Source organism: Carassius carassius, chromosome 3 (assembly GCF_963082965.1).
Source record: "Carassius carassius chromosome 3, fCarCar2.1, whole genome shotgun sequence".
NCBI classification, from domain to species: Eukaryota; Metazoa; Chordata; class Actinopteri; order Cypriniformes; family Cyprinidae; genus Carassius; species Carassius carassius.
Genome location: NC_081757.1, coordinates 4,479,053 through 4,505,736, shown reverse-complemented (window position 1 = coordinate 4,505,736; position 26,684 = coordinate 4,479,053). Strand labels below are relative to the sequence as shown.

Here is a 26,684-nt window from a genome sequence, read left to right as displayed (position 1 = left end):
TCTGTTCTTTCTTATCTCTCTCTCTCTCTCTCTCTCTCTCTCTCTGTCTTTCCCCTTATGTTAATGGCAGATGTAGCATTTGACTCTTGAAATACCACTTTTGAAATGAGGCGATTCTATCTGTCTCTCTGCAGACGGTATGTACCTAGGAAACCTGTGTCACCATCTGGTTCTCCCTGAAGAAAAACATCTGCTTTTCTACAGATTTAACACTACGTCAGGTTTTTCCATAATGAGGCTTTGTTTTGCACATATGACCTCTAGTTCCCCCCACAAACTGACCACAAAAGACCTTTAATTCAGTCATGATCAGGTCCAGATCTCTGTAAAATCTCCTTGTGTTATTTATTTATTCATTCATTTACAAATTTATTTCATCTGCCAATAAGCATGTTGCACTTTCATCTCAATTTAACACGATTTACAATAGTCTAGTTCATTTCACAGAATTCCACCAATAAGCAACTAGTAGTGCCATACTGAAGTGATACCGATTTTTCCAACTTTTATCCAACCGGTCTCATTTTCATCATATAAACATTTAATTCACACGGAGCCCCGCACATGACATGCAGGAAAAAAAATAGTACGCTAAATCGTGTGCACGATTTACTAATTAATTCCCTCAATGTACTAAAACGTGCACACGATTACTTTTGCGTGCCCTCGATTTACTATTTCGTTCACTAGATTTATAAATAGTGCGCAATAGTAATCGCGTGCACGTTTTAGTACAATGAGGGAACGAATTAGTAAATCGCGCGCACAATTTATTTATTTTTTCTTGAATGTTATGTGCGGGGCTCCGTAAATTCATATCAGCATTTTAATTATTTTTTTCTTAATTTTGAACCGTATAGAATAACTTTAAATCTTTGCAGATTATGTCTGGGTTTGGATATGTTCCTTGTCAGTATAAGTTACAACAAAATATAAACGACTTATGTTTCTGCATGATTCATTTGACAAAGCCTGACATCGAAGTGTGTTTGAAACAAGCATGTAATTTCCGCTTGGAATCTCATCAGACAGGTTTAAGTTCACTCTATCTGGGAGAGAGAGCGCTGAGTGAGGAGGGAGGGACAGATCAGTCAACCAAAACCAAACAACATGTAAGATTTTCGATCATACCTGTACAGCTGGATATCCTACAACACGACGACACTAGGGCGAGAGACCAACGGATAAAGAAAAAAAGAGTCTTACAGAGGTAATTTACTCCTAGATTTAATGTAAATACAATTTTATGACTGTTAATATAGATTTGGCGTCAAGCATATGTCAAGAACTGTTATAAAAATATAATTCTTACTTAATCATAGTTTAAAAAATATATATCATAAAAATATATATTTTTGACACTTAAGCCACACTTGAAAGTCATTGATCAGATGACGAATGAAACCAGGAAGTATTTATTTGCGAAAAGATAGCACAAGCACACTTCTAAAGCAAAACTAATTTTTTAGTTTATTTATTATTTTTTTCTGTAAAAAGGGACAAAACACATCTTATACACACTTGTCAAACTAGATTCAGACGCACTTGTGGTGAAGCACACCGTGAACCTGAGGGAATTGACTTTATACAGAAAATCATGAGACTGGCTGGTTAAATGTTTGTTCTGAGAAAGTGTTAATTTGTTAGCAGATGCAACTAGGTTTGATATTTTGTTGTCTTTGTTCAATGAGATTCTAGAGTTTTAAGTGCCACCGACAAAATAGTACAACTGATTGGATGCATTTGTTAATGTGTTCTCTTTTGGTTGAAATAGGTTTGGATTTCCAGAACCCACCCTGCTCCAGAGGACTAAAGGAAGGAATATACTACTGAAGCAGACAGATCTGTTACACAACATGTGCACACTTTAGCCAGTAGTGCCTCATTCCAGTGTGAAACTGCTGATTAGAGGTGAGAACACCATTTTCTAATCTGTCTAATTTAGTGAGATTTACAAAACATTTAAATCATCTCAATGAAACTAACTAACCTCCTGGACTGTTGATACTAACATACACGACCCAGTAATCCTATAGGTTGTTTTTGCCTGAAGATTGACAACTGAACAATTGCTGGTATGACAAATATATTTGACCTTATAACCTGCATTTGAGTTTGTTACATTGGCTTTAATGTTTGTACGTGTGACTGTTCTCAAAGCCTTCTTATTGACATGAGGTCAACAAGGAAAGCACTAATAAAAGGGTTACAGTTTCCTAAAACTAAACCCATAAAAATGTGTCAATTTAAATAAATGTTAAACGTAATAAACTAAAACATTAGTTTTTTTATTTCAGCCATATGACAAAGCAATATATATTTTTTATTATTTGAAATAGACATAAAAAAACAAAAAAAAAATTACTACAATTTTAACGGACCACAAGGCAAGGGAAAGTTATTTATATAGAACATTTCATACACAATGCTAATTCAAAGTGCTTTACATATAAAAGGAGTTAAAATAATCATTAAAAAAAACATAACCACAACAATAAAACAAGTAATGTCAAATTTTAAACTTAATTTTACTAATGATTTGAAATTTATTTAAAATTAATTAAAACTGTAAAGAAAAAAGATTCTACAATAATACAGTGTAGTCAGTTTGGATGTAGCAGCGTGCTCATTCAGTAAATGCACAGCTAAACAGATGTGTTTTGAGATTTAAATGTGGCTAATGTTTTAGCACATCTAATCTCTTCTTGAAGCTGGGTCCAGCTGCGGGCGGCATAATAACTAAGAGTGGATTCCACTTGTTTTGTGTGAACCCTTGGTATTTCTAACTGACTCGATCTTAATGATCTGAGTTATCTGCTTGGTTTATATTCAGTGAGTATTTCTGCAATGTATTTAGGTCCTGGGCCATTTAGTGATTTATATACAAGTAAAACTACTTTAAAATCAATCCTAACTATAACTGGAAGCCAGTGTAAGGACCTGAGGACTGGATGAGCTGCAGCTGATTTTCAGTTGTTTGACCCCTAGAGTCAAGGTGTCCATTCACTTTGAGAACTCTCAAATCTCTGTTTCCAAATGCAATGACTTCAGTTTTTTTACTTGCTTAACTGAAGAAAGTTGGCACATCTAACTGTTAATTTCATCAATGCATTGGCAGAGGGAGTCAACAGGGCTGTAGTCTTTTGGCGATAATGCTTGATAAACCTGTGTATCATCAGCATGGCTGTGATTGGGAATTTGGTTCTTTCTCATTATTTGATTCAGTGGGAGCATACACACTATATTGCCAAAAGTATTGGGACGCCCCTTCTTCTAATGAACAGGTTTGACTACCTTTAGGAATTACCATGAGCACAAATCTTAATATATAAGAACATAATGATATTCTAAGGAATTGTGGGCTTCTAATGTTATAGCAACAGTTTGGACAATGCCTCTGTGTGTAAGGCAAGGTTAAAAAATAAATGATTAATTCAGTCAGTGTGGAAGAACCAATGACTTGTGAATATGGGTACAGTCACACCTTCCAAAACTGTTGCAACAGAGATGGAAATACAATTTTTAAATATGTGAATTATGTTTAGTCTTTGTTGCCACAATTTTGGAAGTACCTTTTTCTGTTCTAAAGAAGGGGGTGTCAAAATATTTTGTCCATATAGTGGCTGTACAAGTCATTGTTGTTTGGTGATGAGTTTTTGTCTCAAGGTCTGCATTTAAAGTGACACCAGAGGTGTTCATCTGGGATTATTATTATTTGTATTTTATTTAAACCTTTATTTAACCAGGAAATGAAACTGTTGAGATTTAAAATCTCTTACAAGAGGGTTCTAAATAAAAATACATAATTTACATATACAGAAATACACACAAGTCACTTGAAACATTTAATGACTCTAAAACTATCCTTTAAAATACATTTAAAATCAGTTGATACCAACTCTTTAGGGATGCTTAAAAGATAATAGTCTTCTTAATGAAGACCATAATTCTTTACACCTTTTTGTAGGACTTGGCTTTCTGCAGACTAATCAAGTTCTTCCACACTGACTGAATCAATCATTTCTTTTTTTTAAACCTTGCCTTATACACAGAGGCACTGTCATGTTAGAATAGAAAAGGGTGCTGTCCAAACTGTTGCTATAAAATTAGAAGGACACAATTCCATTGAATATCATTATATGCTTAAATATTAAGATTTGTACTCATGGAAGTTACAAAAGTAGTCAAACCTGTTCATTAGAAGGGGGTGTCCCATTACTTTTGACAATATATAGTACACATGCTGAACAAGAGCGGTGCAAGAATTGAGCCTTGTGGGACTCTGCGTGTTATGGAAGTCCACTTAGACTTGTGCTCTCCTAGACTCACATAATAACCTCACCCAGAAAGCCCTGCCCAGTTTTCCAGTCTCTCTAGAAGTGTTGTGTCAAACATAGCACTGAGATCTACTAGTACCAGCACTGATATTTTGCCAGAATCAGATTTTCAGCAAATATGATTTATTATCTTTAGAAGCGCTGTCGCTGTGCTGTAATGTGTTTGTGTTTGAAAAACAAGATTGTAAATCCATTTGAGTTTAAGTAGTTGTTTAGCTGATTAAAATGTTTTTTTTCAATAATCTTGCCTATAAAAGGAAAAGATTTGATGACAAGCGCTTAACAACTGCTGATTTCAGGGAGTTTGGAAAAGTCCCAGAAAGAAGTGAGGCGTTCACCACTTCTAAGAGATCTGCTTCTAAACATTTATACACGCTTTTAAAAAAAAATGTGGGAAGTGTTTTGTGTAGTTGCTGCAAAAACAGACATAGTAACCTTCACAATGGAATGAAGCACTACTGGCATAGTAACTTACTGAAATTACGGTCGAATCTGTCTGACCTCTGCATAACTTGAGGATGTACTAATTGCCTTACTGATATCACTGATCTTCTCAGAGAAGAAGGAAGCAAACTCATTGCATTTGCTGTCGGTGAGCATTTAAATGGGAATTTGACTTGGGGGGGGGGGGGGGGGTTGATATTATCTATGTTAGGACTGCACAATTAATCTAAATTAAATCACGAAGGCAATAAATCACGATTACGTTTCTTTCAGTGAAGCACTGCTCTGTGATCAGCAGTAGATATCCATCCAAAGGCCAGAGGGCGTTCGCTGCAGCTGAATAAACAGATGATTTAACTGCTTTCATTGATTCAGTGTGACTAATAAACACACGACTACAGTGATATATGGTTTATCTGAGTTCTTCTTATTATAATTTTCATCATAATAAAGTATATCTATAATGAAATGCTAATTCACATAGCCTTTATCACTTCTTAGAATACAATGAAATATTGTGTGCCTTAATAATTCTGTCCAAGAAGCCACATCATCTCACAAAAGGATTTATTTTAAACACTCGACTGATGTTATCAAGTGGATTTGGAGTTAAAACATGTTATTAAATGTGGTATTTTAACGTGCTCTCAGATGGAGCAGCATGTACTACACAGAGCCATAGTTCACTGAGAAGATAAGCAAACAGCTGTCATTATCGCAAACGATTTTGTCTATGTCATAATCCTACAATTATATCGTCTGCGATTTCAAATGCGATTTTGCATAGCTTGTCAGAGAATTATGGCTCTGTGTAGTAAATGCTGTTCCACCTGAAAGTAGGTGATGGAGATTTACTGCTAATCACAGAACTGGCTTTACTGACTAATGCCGCGTTCCAGGCAACCCGTAACCCGTGTTTTTCCAACCTTCTAACGTGAAAGTGCACTGGAACGTCAGTCAAACCCGTGACTTCCCACCTGTGAACTCGTAGATCGATTTACTCCCAGGTCTGCACTCTGACGTCACATAGCCAAAGAAAGAAAAATGGCAGCCCCTACTGATAATATTGCCTACGGATGCTGAGTTTATTCAAGTGGTACATGGTGAAAAATAGACTTTAGGACAATATAACGCTGCAAAAAAATTTATAATCTAGCTACATTTCCTTGTGCTCAGGCAGTTTGGCGTGACTTGCTAGTAGTACTAGTAGTACATCATTACAAAAAATAACACGTAGAACAGAAAACTCCTCCATCCATCTCTATTTGTCTACTGTAAAAGTAAATTCTGTATTGGTTAACATTTCATACTAAAGATAAATGTATTAATATTAATGCATCTGGTGTCAAAAACTAACAATAAAAGTATGTACAGCATTTATGTTGGTTACAGTTTATTTATGCATATACTAATAGGCTACATTTTTAGCATTTAAGTTAACATTTAATGAACTAACATTATTTAATATATTGTAAATTAACATCAATTAACACAACTGAATATGAATCCACAATACTATATTTATAAATTACTGGATTAAGATTACCCCCCCAACCCCCCCCCCCCCCCAAAAAAAGTTGTTCATTTACTTAGAAAAAAAGATAACCTGCAATTGACTTTTGCAAAAAAAAAAATTGTCATTTGATTTTTCATATTTATATTTAAACATTTTATGTTTATTTTAATTTATGTTGACAAATTGGACCTTACTGTAAAGTGCTATCCTGTATTGGTTTTCCTATCCATGTCATTCCAGTCAAACCTTTACATTTCCTTTCATTTTTGCATTTTCCCCCTATTGTTATCTCTGATCTTGCCATTTTTCCTCGTCGTCTCTGTATTTTTTGCCATAGATCTGCACAGCCATGCCATTCTCAAGAAGCTTCCTGTCTGAAGATCAGCTGCTGTGCTCCATCTGCTTAGATGTGTTTGACAATCCAGTGTCCACGCCATGTGGCCACAGCTTCTGCATGAACTGCATCGGACACTACTTTGACTCCGTGAAGATCTGCCAGTGCCCCCTCTGCAAGCAGACCTTCAAGAGAAAGCCCGATCTCCACATTAATCGAACTCTCCGCGAGATCACCGAACAGTTCAAGCGCATGAAGGAAACCCCGGGGGCCTCTGGAGGGGACGGCTCAGGCAGAGATACTGAGGAAGGCGTAAGAAAACAAGACTCAGTGGATGGGACACTAAGGCCAGGCCAACCTCCAGGTTATCTTCTTGAGGAAATGAAGAGGAGACTCACACGGCACAGGACACACAGCATTTCTCCGGCCTCTCACAATGAAACCGGGTCTGAACTACCTGTCTCACCAAACACTGAGAGTACTAGTGACACCCAGCCAGCTGGTTTTGCCAAACAGTTGTCCCAGCGAAGGTATACCCTGAGTGGGGCGGCAGATGCCATGAAAGTGCCGCTTTGTCCAAAACATCACCGTAGCCTGGAGCTTTTCTGTCGATCTGATCTGGAGTGTGTTTGTGTTGAGTGTGGACAAACTGAACACCAGTCACATGACATCACAAGTGCAGAGAAAGAGTGGCAGAGTCATAAGGTAGGATGAAATGAAGAATAAGTAACAACAGGTACTAACAGAAAATCTGTAAAAGCCTTCACAATTAGTGGCCTAATTTTTTTTTTTAATTAAGTCACTTTAAAAATTTGTAAATTTGATTGTATACTGAAAAGAAAATAAATATTAACGTGGCATTCGCACACAAAGCAATGTTTTAGTTTTAGCAATGACTTTTCACCAACTGGTTCATTACATATATGTTTTTTGATAAGACAAAACTGTCCAAATACCTGTTGTCTTTATTTTTAAACAGTATAAATTCTTTGTTTGAAAAGTGTGTTCATCCGATCAGTCTTATAGAATAAAATATAGACAATGAGACAATATAAAACAAAATAAATTATGAAAAAAAAAAAATATATATATATATATATATATATATGAAATGAATGAATAAATGTATTCCCCTGCTGTTGAGCTGTTGTACACCTAAAGCTACAATTTTAGCATTTCTTCTGAGTGTGTACAATTGGAAGTGTGGCTTATGTGTCCACATACTTTCTGGGTCCAAGGATTATTACTGATCTTTTGCCACTACTATTATTCAAAATCAAGAAGCTATCACTTAAAAAAAAAAAAATATATATATATATATATATATATATATATTGACATATAAGCATTTGTTAGAACTAAAACGTTGCATTATATGTAGGGCTGGATGATTAATCGAAAAGTAATCGAAACCGAAATTCAGAACCTCTAACCGACTTAATTTTCCCATGTTGGTTATTTCGGTTTTTTAATCCTGTTAATACTTCCCCCTTAAAGCATACTACCGCGTGTGTAACCCACTGACTCTATACTGTCCAGTCAGTGGCATAAAATCAAAACACGGAGGTGAACACCGGTTCAACACATAGTGATGGCATGTGAGCAGTGAGCCTTGCGTCTTCACTAAACTTTGTCAGTTGTATTTGTTTTATGGTTTGGACATTCAAGCAATTAGACGGTCGGATGTGTATTATTATATCGAATTACCATGTTTGCGCAGCTGCATTGTGGCACGAACACTCATATAAACAGTAGCTGTGAAGATCACGCGCAAAGATGGAACGCAAAAACTATTTATCAGCACAAAAACTACCGTATTTTCCGGACTATAAGTCGCACTTTTTTTTCATACTTTGGCTGGTCCTGCGACTTATAGTCAGGTGCGACTTATTTATTAAAATTAATTTGACATGAACCAAGAGAAATGAACCAAGATAAAACATTACCGTCTACAGCCGGGAGAGGGCGTTCTATGCTGCTCAGTGCTCCTGTAGTCTACACTGAAGACATAGCGCGCCCTCTCGTGGCTGGAGACGGTAATGTTTTCTCTTGGTTCTAAATAAATGCGACTTATACTCGGGTGCGACTTATAGTGCGAAAAATACGGTAGTTGTCAGCGCTGTCCTGTGATTTATTACTAAAGTAGCTTAGAATCTCAAAACTTATTATAGCATATGTTTCTACTTTTGAAGGAACTAGGCTATTTACAACCCCCAGCTTCACAATAATATAGAGACAGTATGAATAATTCACACACGCAGTCACTCGTACAGGTACTATGCTAATTTATCTTTGTCTGATCTTTATTTATCGCTTACACAGAGCAGTAATCTATAAGAAATGTTACGAACATGTCAGATCGCGCTTTCAATAGGAAAAAATATCCCACCTTTAATAGTCGATCTCAACCATCTGGCTGAGGCCAGTCTAAAAAGACGCTTAGGACAGTTGACAGAACGCTGCTGCGTGTCGTCAGGAAAGCGTATCATTTTCACGTGTTATTAAGCCTTGCCATTTGCCAATTTAGCCATTCAAAAAACTTTAAAGCATTCGAACACAAGACCCGGAAAAGCTGAACTGAGCAGCTGGTTACTCGCGCTGTGCTCGGTGCGCACGCAGAGAGAGAGCCGCGCCTCACAGACAGCGACCATGTACCGACCTCTCCTTTGCGGAATTGCTAATTCAACCTTTTCACACCACAGACTGAACACAATTAATCATTGCTTGGTAATTGGCCAACAAAGTATTGACTGTTGTATGAAGTTTTTACAGTGCTATTTTACATTTAATTATTCGGTTTCTGTACCTGGACACTTACAAACTTGAAAAAACTTAAACACTGTGTAAATAGCACAAACAAATAAACAGAACGAAGATTCAAATTAAACACTTTCTAACAGGGCCCACTGGTACAGCCTGCACCGGGGCCCTGCTAACCCCAGCTACGGCCCTGCTCACAGTACAAACCTTGTCAGTGAACTATGAGGGCAAAAAAACAAAACAGAAACAAAATAATCGTTCATTAATCGTAATTGAGGTAAAATATTCAATTAATCGAGGTTTTGATTTTAGGCCATAATCGTCCAGCCCTAATTATATGCATTTACTGGTAAAATCTGGGGCACATCCTGCTACATCATTTCCTGTTTCCTTTCACACAGATGAAGATTGGTATCACAGAGACTGAGATACAGGAGATGACCAAAGAGAGGATGCAGAAAGTGGACGAGATCAAACAATCACTAGTTAATATCAAAGTGAGTAATGCAACCGCTTCACTTGTTTTCTTCATCCTGCACCATCTAAAATCCCCAAAGTCTTAGATAAAAGTAAACAGCTATGGTTTTAACGTCAGCTGATTTTTAGTAAAGCAGGGTTTTTCACCATCCTTAGATCTAGATATATGATGAAACCCTTCCATCATCCTTGCTTCTGCTTCCCCTCTGTGCTCCAGATGTTGTCAGAGCAAGAGGTGCAGCGCAGCATACAGCTGTTCGGAGCTTTGATAAGCTCCCTCGAGCGCAGTCAGGCCGGGCTGCTGGAGGTGACTGAGATAAACCGTCGCTCAGCAGAGCACCAGGCTGAGCTCATGATCAGAGAGCTGGAGCAGGAGATTACAGAGCTGAGGAGGAGAAGCACAGTGCTGGCTAAACTGGCCAAGACTGAAAACTACATCACTGGACTGAAGGTCTGTAATGTTATGTGTCAAGACAACATACACTTGCCTTAAAGGGTTAGTTCACCCAAATAGCAAAATTATGTCATTAATAACTCCCCCCTCATGTTGTTCCAAACCTGTAAGACCTCCGTTTATCTTTGGAACACAGTTTAAGATATTTTAGATTTAGTCCGAGAGCTCTCATTCCCTCCATTGAAGATGTGTGTACGGTATACTGTCCATGTCCAGAAAGGTAAGAAAAACATCATCAAAGTGGTCCATGTGACATCAGAGGGTCAGTTAGAATTTTTTGAAGCATCGAAAATACATTTTGGTCCAAAAATAGCAAAAACTACGACTTTATTCAGCATTGTCTTCTCTTCCGTGTCTGTTGAGAGAGTTCAAAACAAAGCGGTGATATCCGGTTCGCGAACGAATCATTCGATGTAACCGGATATTTTTGAACCAGTTCACCAAATCGAACTGAATCATTTGAAGCGGTTCGCGTCTCCAATACGCATTAATCCACAAATGACTTAAGCTGTTAACTTTTTTAATGTGGTTGACACTCCCTCTGAGTTAAAACAAACCAATATCCCGGAGTAATTCATTTACTCAAACAGTACACTGACTGAACTGCTATGAAGGGATAACGAGCCAGATAACGAAAAATAGACTGACTCGTTCTCGAGTCAAGAACCGGTTGCATCGGTTTTCGGATCACCAGTACTTCTTTCGGACAGTTCGATTCAATAAACCGGTTGAAGAAAACGGTTCAACGGTTCTTTTGCGCTCGACGTAATGGTGTCATTGGCGATGATTGCAAGCCTTCGGTTTACCTGGGCTCATAACACTAGCACAGAATCAGTTCAGAATCAATCACCAAAAGAATCAGTTCGGTTCAGGCGCTCTGTGTGTCAGTTTGCTTCACACTGAATCACACATGCGCAGTATCATCAGCTCCTCTGTTCTCGAATCAGACACGTCTGACAGAAACGGTTCTTGACTAGTGAAAGAGTCATTATCTGGCTCGGCTCGGTGTTCATCTTCAGTTCTCTCTTCACAGCAGTTCAGTCAGTGTACTGTTTGAGTAAATGAATTACTCCGGGATATTGGTTTGTTTTAACTCAGAGGGAGTGTCAGCCACATTAAAAAAGTTAACAGCTTAAGTCATTTGTGGATTAATGCGTATTGGATTTCGCGAACCGTTTAAAACGATTCAGTTTGATTTGGTGAACTGGTTCAAAAAGATCCGGTTACATCGAATGATTCGTTCGCGAACCGGATATCACAAACTGCTTTGTTTTGAACTCTCTCTCACAACAGACACGGAAGAGAAGACAATGCTGAATAAAGTCGTAGTTTTTGCTATTTTTGGACCAAAATGTATTTTCGATGCTTCAAAAAATTCTAACTGACCTTCAGAATACCTTACCAGCCGTATACCAAAGCCCTTGGCAATCATTCACAGCCCCACAACACAACCATGTTTTGCTCTGAGGAGGACTACAGTATAACTGCCAATTATCAGTATTTTAACTTAAAATAAAACATTCACAATACTGATCAAAAGTTTTAGGTTATTAAAAAAAAATTTGAGTCTCACCAAGGCTGCATTTATTTAATCAAAAATCCAGTAAAAACTAATTTCACAGTATTGTGAAATGATATTACAAAGAAAAATATTAAAGTGTAAAATAGCTTTTTTCTGTTTGAATGGTTTTTAAAATGTAATTTATTTTGTTATGGCAAAGCTAAATAAAAAATTATAATTATCATAACTGAAAAGAGTTGTGCAGCTTAATAAATGAAAAATATTTTGGGGGGAATTCTGTAATAAAGATCAAAAATAGCATTTTTTTGTCACTTTTACTTACTTGAATGCATCCTTGATGAATGAAAGTATTACTTAAAAAAAAAAAAATTTTTTTTATAAAATTTAATTCTATACATATACCAATCCCCTTTATCAGTTTCCCAGAGGAGTTAAAAATGCTATAAGACATTTCACAATGGGAGCAGTCAATAAACAACTCACAAACTATGACTATGGGAGAGAAAATAAGCATGACTTGGCAAACATCAAGCTCAACAGTTGCTCCTGGTCTTCCACAACAGGGCTACTCTGACGTCAACACTCCCAACTCAATGAAGGACTGGACGGGCGCCTCACTGACCTTTGACCTTGGAAGTACAGCAGTTTACAGCTCTGTCTGTCAGCTACTGGAACAGTTTAAAGAGGAGCTTCAGAAAGTTCCTGCAGTCTGTGAGTGACAGCTGTCAAACACTACACTACAGTGCCATCTAGTGGCAGATGGAGAACTTACTTCATGTGTTTTCTGTTCTAGGTCGCCCTGTGTCTGCTAACCAATCACCGGTGAAGTTACACCCAAGTAAGTAAGACTTCTCCTGGCAAGTGTTCATCTTACCATGATTCATTATTTAACTGTAGATCTACAATTATGAAATGCATTTTCAAACTTCATCTTTTCAATTACAATGATATTTATTTGAATGTTTTGCAGAAGTGAGGAGAATACAGGAATATGCAGGTATGTGTTAAAGATTACGTTTTATTGCAGTGTATATATAAGCAGGTGCTGTAAAGTTTTTTTTTTTTCCTCAAGACGTGATAACAGGTTTGCCCTGTTATGTGTAAAGTCCTAAATTGTTCAGATAACACTTTATTGATTGTTAATTCTTGATTGTTAAGTTCATCTGTATCCCTTGAAGGCCATAAGAACTTCATCTGTTATTCTTGTCCAAGCTGTACTCGCCTTGAATGTTTCTGAGCATTTGAGAACTTGTCAAGCAGTATGACATTCTATAATTAATCTAAAACTATGTCAAACTGCATTTTATTTGCTTAATCATTTCAAATTTGTATTTAATTATGTACATGCTTTTAAATGCCATTTATGTTAAGACATCATATTTTTCTGTGCATTATACTTCTAAACTAAATAAATAGGGCTATTTGTTAGTTCATTTGTTTTATATATATATATATATATATTTACATCTATCCATTTAGCTGACGCTTTTATCCAAAGCGACTTACAATTGCTATATATGTCAGAGGTCGCACGCCTCTGAAGCAACTAGGGGTTAAGTGTCTTGCTCAGGGACACATTGGTGTCTCACAGTGGATTCGAACCCGGGTCTCTCACAACAAAGACGTGTGTCTTATCCACTGCGCCAACACCACCCCATATATATATATATATAATTTAATATAAATTTATTTAAATTAATAAAATTTTAATATAAATAAAGTTAGAATTTACATAAAGCACCAAATTTATTATATTATTCCTCAAAATTATATTTATTCCTGTGGTGTTAAAACTACAATTTAATAATCATTACTAAAGTCTACAGTGTCACATGATCCTTCAGAATTCGTTCTAATATGCTGATTACCCAAAAAAAGAAATCTAAATATTTTGTGACAGTATACATGTCTTAAAAATCGTACTGACATCAAAGAGCGTGTGTGTGTGTGCGAATAGATAGATAGATAGATAGATAGTGTTAAACATCCAAACTATATAAAAAGAGTTGTTGTTTTTTTTTTTTTTTACTTTTTACACCAGTGGATGTGACCTTGGACACCAACACTGCTCATCCTCGTCTCATCCTATCAGAAGACAAGAAGAAGGTGTGGTGTGGTGAAAGGCACCAACAAGTTCCCAACAACCTTGAGCGCTTCGACCGTGTGGTCTGTGTCCTGGGCTGCGAGGGATTCACCAGTGGCCGACACTACTGGGAGGTGGAGGTGGATGGAAAGACGGACTGGGATCTGGGAGTGGCGAGTCATTCCTCCAACAGGAAGGGTAAGATCATAGTCAGCCCCAGCAACGGCTACTGGTTTCTTAGCTTGCGGGACAAGAACAACTATGCCTTCAGGACTGAGCCTTCCACTGCCTTACCCCTCAACCTGAGACCTCAGAAGATAGGGCTGTTTGTGGACTACGAAAAAGGCCAAGTGTCCTTTTATAATGTGGACACAAAGATGCACATTTACACATTTATGGACCACTTTTCAGAGACCATTTATCCATTTTTCAGTCCCTGTACCAATAAAACAGGCAGAAATGATGCTCCGCTGAAGATCACGCCTGTCCTTATGGATTGAACAGTGAAATGTAAATTTTCAAATGTTTAAGTTTCATTTTTTTTTTTTTTTTTGTACTTACAGTAATGATTTATCTGCTGCCACATTAGCACTTAATTTTCACTGATAACATAAAGAGTTTGGATCACTAGGATGACCGAACTTCCAGGTTTTAGCTTTGTTTTCCAACAGTTGTGCCGTCTACAGTCCTCATACATTATATGTACAATGCATGCATGCTACTGGTTAAACTACCTTTCAGTCATTACCCTTCAGAAAATATGAAAACAATAAGAAAACAAAGCCAAATCCCAAACATTTGTAGGCAATTTAGAAATCCTGGCCAGGACATGTCTAGGAAAAAAAGCCTTACCTTTCACCTTTTTATACCAACAAATATGCTAATTTACCAGGAGTTTTTAATTAATCTTCTCTTCAGGAAGGAAAGACTAAAATAATACAGTAGGCTATACGTTTCTTAAACAAGAATGCACCGCAATCCACTATAACAATTAATAGCCATTACTTTTCAGGCATTAAAGAGAAAAGGAATACTTTAATTCAAAAATGAATGTTAGTCAATTGTGTTGTTTTGTTTGTAAATTTACTTTCTTCCACTGTTGCAGGCCTATACAGTTAATTTGGCCTGGTCTGAAATGTAGCCTAGTTCTCACACACTGCACTTTAAAGTTTCTGTTACAATGAGTGTACTTGAACACGATGAAATAAACATTATGGTGTCAGATGGCAAGTTTCTGCAGGTAATTTCTTACTTTATAAAATCCCTCCCTTTCTCTCTCTTTCACATACCTTAGTATCAAGACTGGGCCCTATTTCCCAACAGTGGAGTGAGACTAAAGTTATACTGCTTACACTTACGTAATACCATCACAACCACCTCGTGTCTGTTAATGACACTGTAATCAACGCTAACTGTCTTTACATTGTTGTTTTTACCGCTTTAGGTAACTCCCAAACCAAATCCTAACGGTATTTACTGTATGTGCATCGTTCGTGTTGCAGCATGTCAAAAAGTAACTGTCGGAGAGCACATACCCGAGGGGCTGACTGGAGCCGTGAGGCTGCGCTTCCTCAACGCGCCGCCAGGTGGCACACCGACTTGTTTTGGAACTGCACCCTTTTTTTTTTGCTAACGTTTCTTGACGTAAACACGTGGTTACTTTCTTTTTCGCCATGTATCAATCTATCATTTATAAAAATGCATAACGCAAACTTCACAGATGCTGACCTGCCAGGACATGCCACTGCCAGTCTGTGTGACTGATCCATATGGAAAATAAAAGGGAAACCAAGGATAGTCAAAGCAGCAATATCTCAGTATCTATTGTTCTGTATGTATTAGTCGTTGTACTGTTTAAATTGATCTGAAAAGCATATAATAGAATACTTAATGGCAGTTTGAGATAACATGTCCCAATATGCATGTTGTCACACAAGGTCATATGTGTTCAATAAACTTTTTTTTTTCTTTTGGGAATCAATAGAGGAAATGTTATTATTTATTCTTTTTTGCCAACATTTTAAGGTATGTGTCTATTCAGAAATGTACTTTTAAAAGTAAATAATAGAATGAGAATTATTCACTAGCAGAATTGTGACGTAGTCCTGTTTTAGAGAAATGCTCTCCCTATATGCTTTATATAATTCATCCACATGCATTTATGAGTTTTTATATGTGCATCTCAATGAATTAGAATGTCGTGGACAAGTTAATTTATTTCAGTAATTCAACTCAAATTGTGTATTAAATAAATCCAGTGCACACAGACTGAAGTATTTTAAGTCTTTGGTTCTTTTAATTGTGATGATTTTGGCTCACATTTAACAAAAACCCACCAATTCACTATATCAAAGAATTAGAATACTTCATAAGACCAAAAAAAAGTGAATTGTTGTCCTTCTGGAAAGTATGTTCATTTACTGTACATGTACTCAATACTTGGTAGCAGCTCCTTTTGCTTTAATAACTGCCTCAGTTCTTCATGACATCAAGGTGATCAGTTTGTGGCACTGCTGAGGTGGTCTGGAAGCCCAGGTTTCTTTGACAGTTGCCTTCAGCTCATCTGCATTTTTTGGTCTCTTGTTTCTTATTTTCCTCTTGACAATACCTCATAGATTCTCTCTGGGGATCAGGTCTGGTGAGTTTGCTGGCCAGTCACGCACACCAACACCATCATTTAACCAACTTTTGGTGCTTTTGGCAGTGTGGGCAGGTGCCAAATCCTGCTGGAAAATGAAATCAGCATCTTCAAAATGCTGGTCAGCAGAAGGAAGAATGGACCAACACCAGCAGAGGACAATGCACCCTAAATCATCACAGACTGTTGAAACTTAACACTGGACTTCAAGCAACTTTGAGCTATGAGTTTCTCCATCCTTCCTCCAGACTCTAGGACCTTGGTTTCCAAATGAAATACAAAGCTTGCTCTCATCTGAAAAGAGGACTTTTGACCACTGGGCAACAGTCCAGTTCTTCTTCTCTTAGCCCAGTTAAGATGCCTCTGATGTTGTCTGTGGTTCAGGAGTGGTTTAATAGGAATATGACAGCTGTAGCCAAATCCCTTGACACGTCTGTATGCCTTCACCCCAGCCACATTACTTGTGAAGTTCATTCAAATTCATGAATCGATTTTGCTTGACAATTCTCATAAGGGTGTCAATGATTGTCTTCTGGACAACTGTCAGATAATAAATCTTCCCCATGATTGTGTAGCCTAGTGAACCAAACTGAGAGACCAAGGCTCAGGAAACCTTTGCAGGGGTTTTGAATTGATTGGTTGTCACCATATTGTAATTTGTTGAGATAGTAAATTAGTGTGTTTTTGTTAAATGTGAGCCAAAATCATCTCAGTTAAAAGAACCAAAGAGTTAAACTACTTCAGTAAGTTAAATTACAGTAAGAAATGAACTTTTACACAAAATTCTAATTTATAGAGCTAGTGGTGTTGTTTTAAATTGTATTTAATAAATACTTTTAGTTTTTCCTGTTCTCTGGCTCCAGCTATTTCTGTGAATTAATGTTAGTTATGTTTTAAATTATCACTTCTAAAACATGACTAAAACTTGTTTAATACTTGCATCTGAAATTAGTGCAAAAGTTACACATCTGTAAATGTCATTTGAATTCAACGAATAGATTTGTGCATGAAAAGGGCATTCTAGGTCTACTATAAGGAAAAGGAATAAAAATATGAATTGCGGTCAGAAATTAACCAGAGTTTGAGCAAAAATAACCAAAATATTTCAAATGCAGTAGCAAAAATGCTCTGTGGTAAATTCCTTTATTTTTGTTTTTGTATATTTGATTCATGTCACTGTTTTTTTTTTTTTTTGTTCTTGCTTGATATATCCAGTTCCAAAAAGTTTAAATATCTCCGTTGATATTGTTCTAAACTACTGTAGCTGTGCTTGTATTTACTGCCTCAGAAGTGTATGAAGTTGAATGTGTAGCTAACATGAAATATGATTTCATTAAAATAATTTCATTAGAGCTCTGAAAACACTGAACATACAGACAACACTACAAAATAAAAAATCTTTAAATCTGAGCATTGACGGTATATAGAGACTAAATTTTTTTGTTAAATGCAAGCAGCCCCCTTACTAGTTTTACATTTTCTTATTAATTCCCGTAGTCCCAGAGTTGTCATTACTTTCAGCTTATTATATATATATATATATATATTTTTTTTTTTTTTTTTTCACATTTTGATTTGATGACTAGCAGCTAAGCCAATAATGATCTTTGTAATGAATTGATTCATTAGAAGTACTTGATATAAATGGCCAGAACACTGGTTTGAAGACAATATGCCCTCATAAGGTAAAATAAAATGCATCAAAACAATTCGACGTGGCAAATGCTGCCACTTAATAATGAAGGGGGAAAAGATAGCGATTGAATTCCAGGAAGTTCAACAGATGATTATTGAGAAAAGAAATAGCATCATGTGAACTTTAATTTCAGCATGGCAGAAATCACAGGGGTAACAAGCCAAGCAGGAACATACAACTGACATAACAAAAAAATGTGTGTGTGTGTGTGTGTGTGATGACTATTACCATATTTCAATTGTAGCGAACATTCCTCACTAATACACTGTAGAATGTGGATCTGTGAGAAGAGTTTTTCCAAACTACCTTTTCAGGCCGCAAATCGATTCTGGTCAACAGGCGTGACGCACGCTAAAGTCATGTCACAAAAATACTGTGACACTAAAACATGCTGGTCACAACTCCACCCAGCTGTGAAAATAAACCCATAGCTTTAGTAAAAGTCACTACCAGTCATTCCTATGGCTTAGAAGTGAATAAAGCAAAGCAGGCCCTGAGCAAGACGAGAAGAAGAGAAATGGGGGAAGGACGGGGTGGTTGTCAGAGAAATGGTCGTAGGCCGTCTATCAGGTTGAACTTGAATGTACTGACTCTTGCCCTTCTGCCAGCTCTACTTGAATGGCAGCCAACGTCTCCGTCTTTGAGACCTATGTCTGTAACAGTAATGTTACAGTATGGGACATCCGTCTTGGGGCTGAACTGATTTATAAAGGCTTGTAGAATGCAAGGCCTGCAGAGTGTATAACATCACTTATAGATCCCTAAAAGTTTAAAATTGTGATAATTTCTCAGATTGAGTATTAAAGAGCAGTTTTAGTGAGGGAAGGATGGAGAGGCTGAAAAAAAAAAAAAAAAAAAAAAACATTAAGCCAAATGTTCAGCCTCAACCACTCCAACAGCCCAGACAGCATACCTGTCATTCTCCACACCTACACACTCCTTCTTTCACTCAAAGTCGTTCTCTTTCTTATTTATGGTATCATGTCTTCATCTTTCTGACTGTTCGCTTTTTGTTTGTTTTTTGTTTTGTTTTGGTTTTTTTTACCTCAGCCTGTTTTCCATACATATATAGTTCTCTAGTCTCCTCCCATTATCTCATATATGGTGAGGTAAAATAAGCATTTTAGGACTTCATGTAAAGTTTGTTTGAAATATAATACATGCACTCTTCAGGCACAAGTACAGTATGATCATTTTTGGAAAATATACAGTATGTTTACTGCAAAACATTTCAGCTTAAGTGAAACTAAATGGTAATCAGAAACTTGCATGCCAACAAGAAACCGCGGGAACTGAGTATTTTCCCAATATTTCTGTGTAGCCTACACTTGAGGCGTTTTTGTTAATTTAACTGTCTGTTATCAATTGCCTCATTAATAAGGTGTGAAATGCTGCGAGGATTAGCCTGTTAAGTTTCAATGCAACATTGTTATAGTTTTAAAGTTTCAGAGGAACAAAGAGCATGCATGCAGTTGCATTTGGCAGTTGAGTTACCCATATCTAATGCTTGGTGTAATGAAAAAAGTTTTGATATTTTGATCATATTTAAATGCATATATTATATATGCTCTTAAGATAAAACCCCAAAGAAGAAAAAACTAGTTTTTTTTTTCTTTACATGACATAATAGGCAACTTTAACTGTTTATACAATCGGTGTAAGATTTCTTTTTAGCTTGTTTTTGGCCACATCTTGCCTCGCCTTGCTACATTACCTCTACATTACCTCTACTTCTCTGCCACCTTGAAGCGGAATTGTTCAAGGGCGGGGGAGACCGAGAGAGAGAGAGAGAGAGAGAGAGAGAACCGGTTGGACAGGTAAGACGCAGAGGCCGGACTGGGTCGGGTTTGTTGTCACCGTTATATTCAGACGCATGCGCATTGTTACATGTTTCCTCATGAAATGTGTACCTGCGCTCTAATGAGCCACTGAAATTCGCTTTGTAGTGCGTCGGTTGAGCAGGTAATACTATTTACCTGCCACAAACATCAACTCCTACCTTGACAAAGACACCTATCTGTGTCTTAACCTACCGGACTGAGTGAATTACCGCGCAGGACTTCGTGAATTCAGAGTAGCGGAAGACGGCGGAAGGTGTAAGCAGAAGCGGTGAATGTAGCTCCACGGAAACCTGTACAGGTACAAAAAGTTTGCGTCAAGAGGTGTGCGTATAGAGCGAAGAACTCGGTTTTGCTTTTACGAACCGAGGAAAGGGCAATTGAACACACCATCTAAGAAGGACTTTACACTTATTTTGTACCGTGGAGCAGTTTTTCCAAAAGTAGGTCGGTGTTTAATAGCCTGCCGTTTAATTTGGAGATATAGCGGGGAAGGACCTCGGGAATAGACCATGCCACGAGCTTTCCTAGTGAAGAAAACGGGCAATTCACCCGGCAAGAGAAACTGGAGCAATCTGCCAGATCATGAACGCGGAGACATTTATATTCCAGGTGAGACGATACAAAGGTATACACAGGACGATACACACTTTTTAGCTCACAATCTGGATAACGGTACGGATGCATCGAATGGCACATTGATTAACACACCTCCGTTTTCAAGAAGCCAAGCGATGTTTAAGTAACACACCTTAGTAACATCTTATTTGTGCATTTTGTTTTTACTTTTTTATTTATTTATTTATTTTACTTTTTGTGTGTTTTGCGTAGGTTGCTTTCATAGTAGCCTAGCCTATATTAAAAGGTGCATGCAAATCGCTACCTAAATTTGACAATGCCTTTATGAGTGATTGAACTAAAAATGCTCTTATAAAATGATTCTGTGGGTAAGAGGGCCGTTATTGCTCCTTTAGTTGACCTTCAGACCCAACTGTCTTCCTTATAACATGAAACTCATTGCAACACAGTGCCAGTGGCCTACACAAAACGTTTAGTGCTCTGAAATTAAAGCATAATTTTTTTTCTCTTTTATTTTCTTTTGAAAGTTGATGTTTAGATTAGTCTAGTCACTGTAATCACCTTTTGGATAACATATTGGGTGATTTTTATTTAGGCTAATTTTATTACAACAAAGTCACTGATAGCTGCCTCATTTTTAACAGTGTTTAACTAGGAGCGCCTTCTTCAATTTCTACATGGATCATCATATTACGGGCATAGTGAGATATTCAGAATTTTATTTTCATTTATTATTTTTATTTTCATTTTAAAAAATCACGATTAACAGTTAAAGACGAAAAGTGTTTAGGCCAGTAGAAATTTGACATTTTTAAAAGAATGCATTGAGATGTCTTTTTGTGTTCGTCAGCTTTTTTTTTTTTAAATGGAAAGTTTAATCCATTTGCATAACAGCCCATTCACAAACTGAACCAACTTGAAACAGACATTTGTAGCATTGATTCATGCAGGTATGTCGGGAGGTTGTTGTACCTGTTTCATTCGTTACCAGAACGAACACTGAGTTGTTTAATTAGACTCATAAATCGGGTTTAATCGTTGATTAAATTGATTCTAATATTCTTCTTGCAACAATCCTGACATTAAAGTCTAATCTTGCTTACTTTCTTCTTTCTTTCTTTCTTTCTTTCTTTCTTTCTTTCTTTCTTTCTTTCTTTCTTTCTTTCTTTCTTTCTAATCAATGCAGCATCCGTTTTAACGCACCGTGGTCCTTTAGTTTGTCACCCGTGATATGGTTTTGGGTTAATGTTTACAACGGTGAAGGAAATAACGGGCTTCGCCGCGCTGTCTCCCTTTTTTCCCGCTACACCCTTGGCAAACACTCACACACACACACACACACACACACAACACAACACAGCGAGTGTACCTTTCACCTCACTTTTCGATATCAGCTGAACAAACTCGGAGCGCAGGCATTGTTATAGCTATATTTATCGACGTCGCCTACCCATTTTATGGTGTTTTAACCCATTCGTTAACTCAGTTTCGTTCTTTTGAATTGTTTTATTCTACTTCGTCTTGCATGTTTCACTAATGCATATTGAAATCGACTTTGAAGCTTTAATAACAAGACATTTTATAATTTGAAAAAATAGGCTAGTAATAATTTGGAAAATGTACATTCATTAAAACTTGCTTTGACTGATTGGATTATTGGACTTTATATTGCATATTAAGATCAGAGATATGTTTGTAATAGTTGATGCATTTAATTAAAATGTTTTTTTTTCGCTTATTAAAAATAGCTTAATCAAAAATATGTATCAAATTTTAATAGAATCGAATCTGTTTGTGCTATTTAAGATCAAATCTGTTCTGTTGTCGTTGATCTTTATGTTGTTGTTTGTGGTGTGACTGTCTGTGAAGGGAGGGGTTGGCAAACATCAGGCCAAAGGCAAAAGAAACAATCACAGCTATGTACTGTTTTAACTTGAACTTATGTTAAAAAGTGAAGAAAAGAAAAAAAAGAAAATAAATATTATATTATATTTATAAATCACACAGACATTCTGGTCTTTTCAGCATTGAAACTACTAAGCTGTCTTTTGGTTTCTTCATGACAAGAAACCAACTAACTCTACAAGTGTAAACTTAGATAATATGGTCGCTATGAAATATAGATCGTTGCATGTTACCGTTAGGCACTGCACACATCAGATATTTGCATTATGATTTGCAACCCAGTCGATTGTGCCACACCAGAATCAACAGATTCATTGTTCAGGCTACTAGTATTAGTGTTTTTGATCATCTGAAATCCCCATGCAACCAATGTTGTCTCTGTGACCTAATAATCTCTTCAGTAGATATGTAGAGTATGATCCAACAACCTCTTAGGAAAGAACATGATAGTTTACTGGCAAACATTTGCAGATTATCCATCTGATGCATTGTGTTGCGTGGAGGTTTGTATAAAGGGAGCTCGAGCCTGTGCCTCTAGCTCAGCTGGTCTGACTGGTAAAGCAGTAACAGGAGTGGTTTAACTTTAGCCCGGCACAATACACTCACACACTCATGCGCACCAGCCAACCCACCCACTCACACTTGCATTCTCACACACCTGGCCCAGAGGCACAACTGTCCCCCTTAGCCTCGAGAGCTACATACACACCCAGTTTCTGATTGTCTAGAAATCACATCCTTCATCTTCAGCTATGTAGGATGTAATCCACACTTGTTAACAAAGTCAAGATGTTATACTGGAAAGATTTGCACATCTTGCGGCTGTCATCATTTGTCTTCTTTACACAATACCTGGGCCAGATATGCAAAGCAAATATTGTGGTAACACGATGAAATGCTTTTTTTTTGCACTCAGTTTGTACTTCTAAAATCTGACGCCAATGTTGTCTTTATTTTTCCTCAAGTCTCCATGTCTCCCATCGCACTTCGTGAGGAAACCGAAGCCAGTCCGGCAGAGGTGGCGCTGTGCCTGTCCACTCGCAAGGACCACAGCATGTACACAACCAACCAGATGTACACCAATGACCCCGGTGCTGTGGTTCCTGCGGCTGAGCTCCCATCATGCACTGCTCTAGGCCAGAGTCCAGAGACCGAGCACATCCGAAGCACACACAACAATACGTACGTGCGGACTAAAATAAAGGTGAGGCTTCTGGAATATGTTTACTTTTACTATGTTGATCTAAGATCTAGTTACTGCGGCAATAAACTCATATTCAGCTGCAGAGCCATTGTGCCACCGTTGGACATAATTGATTTGCGATCTGCTTGTGTGTGTGGGTTATACTCATATCACTTTACTAGTCTGAATGTTTACACTACCACTAATTTTGTCTTTGTTTGTTATCTTGCTGCAGGTTACCACAGGTGAGCTTCCCAAAGAGGTTCCACCTATTGTTCCCAGCCTAACTACAAGTCCACCTGCTTCTATAGCGACACCTTGCTCCCCTCCTGCCGCTAAGTCGCCTTCAGTGCAGTCGAGTGGTGGTACTTATGTTTGCCAGGTGTGTCAAAAGGTTTTCCAGTTCCAGCGCATGCTAAACAGACACCTGAAATGTCACTGCGAGCAGAAGAGACACCTGTGCGACTTTTGCGGAAAGGGCTTTAATGACACCTTCGATCTCAAGAGGCACGTCCGCACACACACAGGTAAGAGCTTCATCTGTTTGTGATCAAATGGAAGTAGCCACAAATTACTAGTTGCTGATTGGATTCTGAGATGTGGATGTGTTGGAGGGGCGGGATTTAATAATTTTCACTGGAAAACAAATCTTTTTTAATATATAGATAGACTGAAAGGTCAAAAACGCTTAGAATAAATAAGGTTTGTAAATGGTTTTTGAAAAAAGACCAAAGCTGCATTGATTTGATTAAAAATACAGTACAATCGGTAATATTGTGAAATATTATTACAATTAAAAGTTTTGACAGTGATGCCATAGAAGAACCATTTTTTGATTCCACAAAGAGCCATTCAGTCAAAAGTTCTTCAAAGAACCATCTCTTCCTTACCTTTTTATAATCTGAAGAACATTTTTCACCAACAAAGAACCTTTTGTGAAACAGAAAGGTTCTTAAGATGTTAAAGGTTCTTTATGGAACCATTTAGACAAAAGAGGTTTTTCTGTGGCATCGTGAAGCACCTTTATTTTTAAGAGTATTGAGCAACAAAACAGCATGTTACTTTAAAAAAAAAACTATTTGAATACTCTTTTTGTTATTAGAAGAAAACGTGCTATGTTATACCAACATGCATAAACTCTTCACCTTTTTCAAACAAGAATATTCTTCTGTTCCTCCTGTAGGTGTTCGTCCGTACAAGTGCAATCTCTGTGAAAAGGCCTTCACTCAGCGCTGCTCTCTGGAGTCCCACATGAAGAAGATTCATGGTGTCACGCAGCAGTACGCTTACAAGGAGCGCCGCAACAAGTTGTACGTCTGTGAAGAGTGCGGCCATACAGCTTCTACCCAGGATGCATTGCTGCGCCACCTCCACACTGAACATCCAAACAGTGTCCTCCTGCGGGCCAAGGGGGCACGAAGACAGTCACCAACGATGAACGCTACCAGAGATGACTCCTCCCAACCTGGTTCCCCTCTCTCTCATAATAGCGATGACACTGTAGAGTCCGGAGGGAGGTAGAGAAAGGGTTGTTTCCTGAAAAAAAATATTTTTTAATGTATAGGGATGTGATTAATGTGCATTCTGATTGTTTCGTTCAGAAAACAGACATGAGGGAAGAGGGAATTTAAAAAGGGAAAGTGAAGTCATGCAAAATGCTGTTTTAATGCCAGTACGCTGAGATTCAGTTTACACTTTTGCTGCAGAATCAGGCTGTACATTTCATCTGAAAAACACATAAGCAGATGATGACATCTACAGCATAAGTATGCACTACTTCAGTTTACATAATAATATAATCATTATTATTATTATTAAAATAGATGAGATGAAACACAACTCAGGAGAAATACACAATTCAATGTGACATTAAATAGTTCAATTTTTACTGTGTGGGACAGTGATTTTATGTAGCAATGTTTCAACACTAGAATGAACTCTATAACAACTGATAGTTACATATCAGCAGTCCCTGAATGTTTGAAAAAGGGATTTAGAAAGGAAATTAATTTTGTGTTCTTGAATTACTACTGTATGTGATATATACTTGCATAAATTCATCATAAAAAGATTTATATTTATCCTGGTGTCTTATTTTCCTGCGTTTTTTGCTAGATTTTATACATTTACTTTCACATGTAACAACCTTTAATGCTTGTAATACTTGTGTTTTGGGGTTATTATTATTATTTTTTTTTTTACTTTTTATATTCAAAAGCGTCATATAGCCTATGTTATACCATTTTACTTTCTTGTCACTGTTAGATAAATGAAGCTGGCTCTTTGGCAATCTATAACACACCTACACAATAAATATGTTTTTGTTGATGGTTTCAAAAGAAGTGGGATTCATTCTCTTGTATTATTTCACCAACGTATTATCAGAAACACAGTTACTTATAAGAACTTACTTAGAACTTAATTATTCATTTTATAAAGTATGTCTTATGCCTGATTGCATGCATGCAAACAGTTATAGAGGCAGATCAGACCAATAAAGCATATTAGAATTTGCATGCAAGAGAGAATGAATAAGAGACAGCAGCAGAGAAAGAGTTTCAGTGGGTGGATGTTGGCGGATTCCAGTTCCTTGTTTGGTCTTGTTTCTGGAATTCAGTGTCTGTTTCATTGTGGGGCCATCAGGCATTAACGGCTCAAAAGTGCCTATCCCTTTAAAACCGTTATTTTCAACAGCACTAACACATTCTGTACCACCCTTTCAAACTGTAACACTCTGCAAGAATTCCTCGTTTAAAACAAACATAATTGAAGTTAGATTAAATGTGTTTATTAATCGAGCCTAAGTTGGGGAACTAACTACTAGTTGTAAATTACTGCAAAACATTAATCTAAACATCATCCAACCATATTGTGTGTTTAGTTCTCATGCAAAATGTCATGTTTCACAACATTTTGAG

The 26,684-nt window shown here is 37.2% G+C and overlaps 2 protein-coding genes across 3 annotated transcripts; both read left to right on the top strand.

The window, feature by feature from the left end:
- Positions 1-936: 936 nt before the first annotated feature.
- LOC132116796 (E3 ubiquitin-protein ligase TRIM39-like) lies at positions 937-14,440 on the top strand. 2 transcript variants are annotated; one of them, XM_059525658.1, is made up of 9 exons: positions 937-1,210; positions 1,775-1,911; positions 6,635-7,336; positions 9,793-9,888; positions 10,086-10,319; positions 12,408-12,555; positions 12,638-12,682; positions 12,815-12,841; positions 13,886-14,440. In XM_059525658.1, the coding sequence occupies exons 3-9, from the start codon at positions 6,647-6,649 to the stop codon at positions 14,425-14,427; spliced, it is 1,782 nt and encodes a 593-aa protein (XP_059381641.1). In that variant the 5' UTR covers positions 937-1,210; positions 1,775-1,911; positions 6,635-6,646; the 3' UTR covers positions 14,428-14,440. The 2 variants fall into 2 exon arrangements, with proteins under 2 accessions (XP_059381641.1, XP_059381648.1); XM_059525665.1 differs by lacking the exon at positions 937-1,210 and adding an exon at positions 1,444-1,660.
- A 5,706-nt stretch (positions 14,441-20,146) lies between these two features.
- Positions 20,147-25,837, top strand: LOC132116763 (putative transcription factor Ovo-like 1). The gene is made up of 4 exons (XM_059525635.1): positions 20,147-20,711; positions 23,549-23,787; positions 24,002-24,293; positions 24,950-25,837. The coding sequence occupies exons 1-4, from the start codon at positions 20,612-20,614 to the stop codon at positions 25,285-25,287; spliced, it is 969 nt and encodes a 322-aa protein (XP_059381618.1). The 5' UTR covers positions 20,147-20,611; the 3' UTR covers positions 25,288-25,837.
- The last annotated feature ends 847 nt before the right edge of the window (positions 25,838-26,684 follow it).

What these genes read in the sequence shown, in the direction of transcription:
- LOC132116796 (XM_059525658.1), top strand. Translation starts at nt 6,647, where the DNA reads ATGCCATTCTCAAGAAGCTTCCTGTCTGAAGATCAGCTGCTGTGCTCC. An exon ending in AATCACTAGTTAATATCAAA is followed by an intron (nt 9,889 to 10,085) that starts GTGAGTAATGCA and finishes TCTGTGCTCCAG; the next exon opens with ATGTTGTCAGAGCAAGAGGT. An exon ending in GAGAATACAGGAATATGCAG is followed by an intron (nt 12,842 to 13,885) that starts GTATGTGTTAAA and finishes TTTTTACACCAG; the next exon opens with TGGATGTGACCTTGGACACC.
- LOC132116763 (XM_059525635.1), top strand. Translation starts at nt 20,612, where the DNA reads ATGCCACGAGCTTTCCTAGTGAAGAAAACGGGCAATTCACCCGGCAAG. An exon ending in CGGAGACATTTATATTCCAG is followed by an intron (nt 20,712 to 23,548) that starts GTGAGACGATAC and finishes TTTTTCCTCAAG; the next exon opens with TCTCCATGTCTCCCATCGCA. An exon ending in GCACGTCCGCACACACACAG is followed by an intron (nt 24,294 to 24,949) that starts GTAAGAGCTTCA and finishes TTCCTCCTGTAG; the next exon opens with GTGTTCGTCCGTACAAGTGC.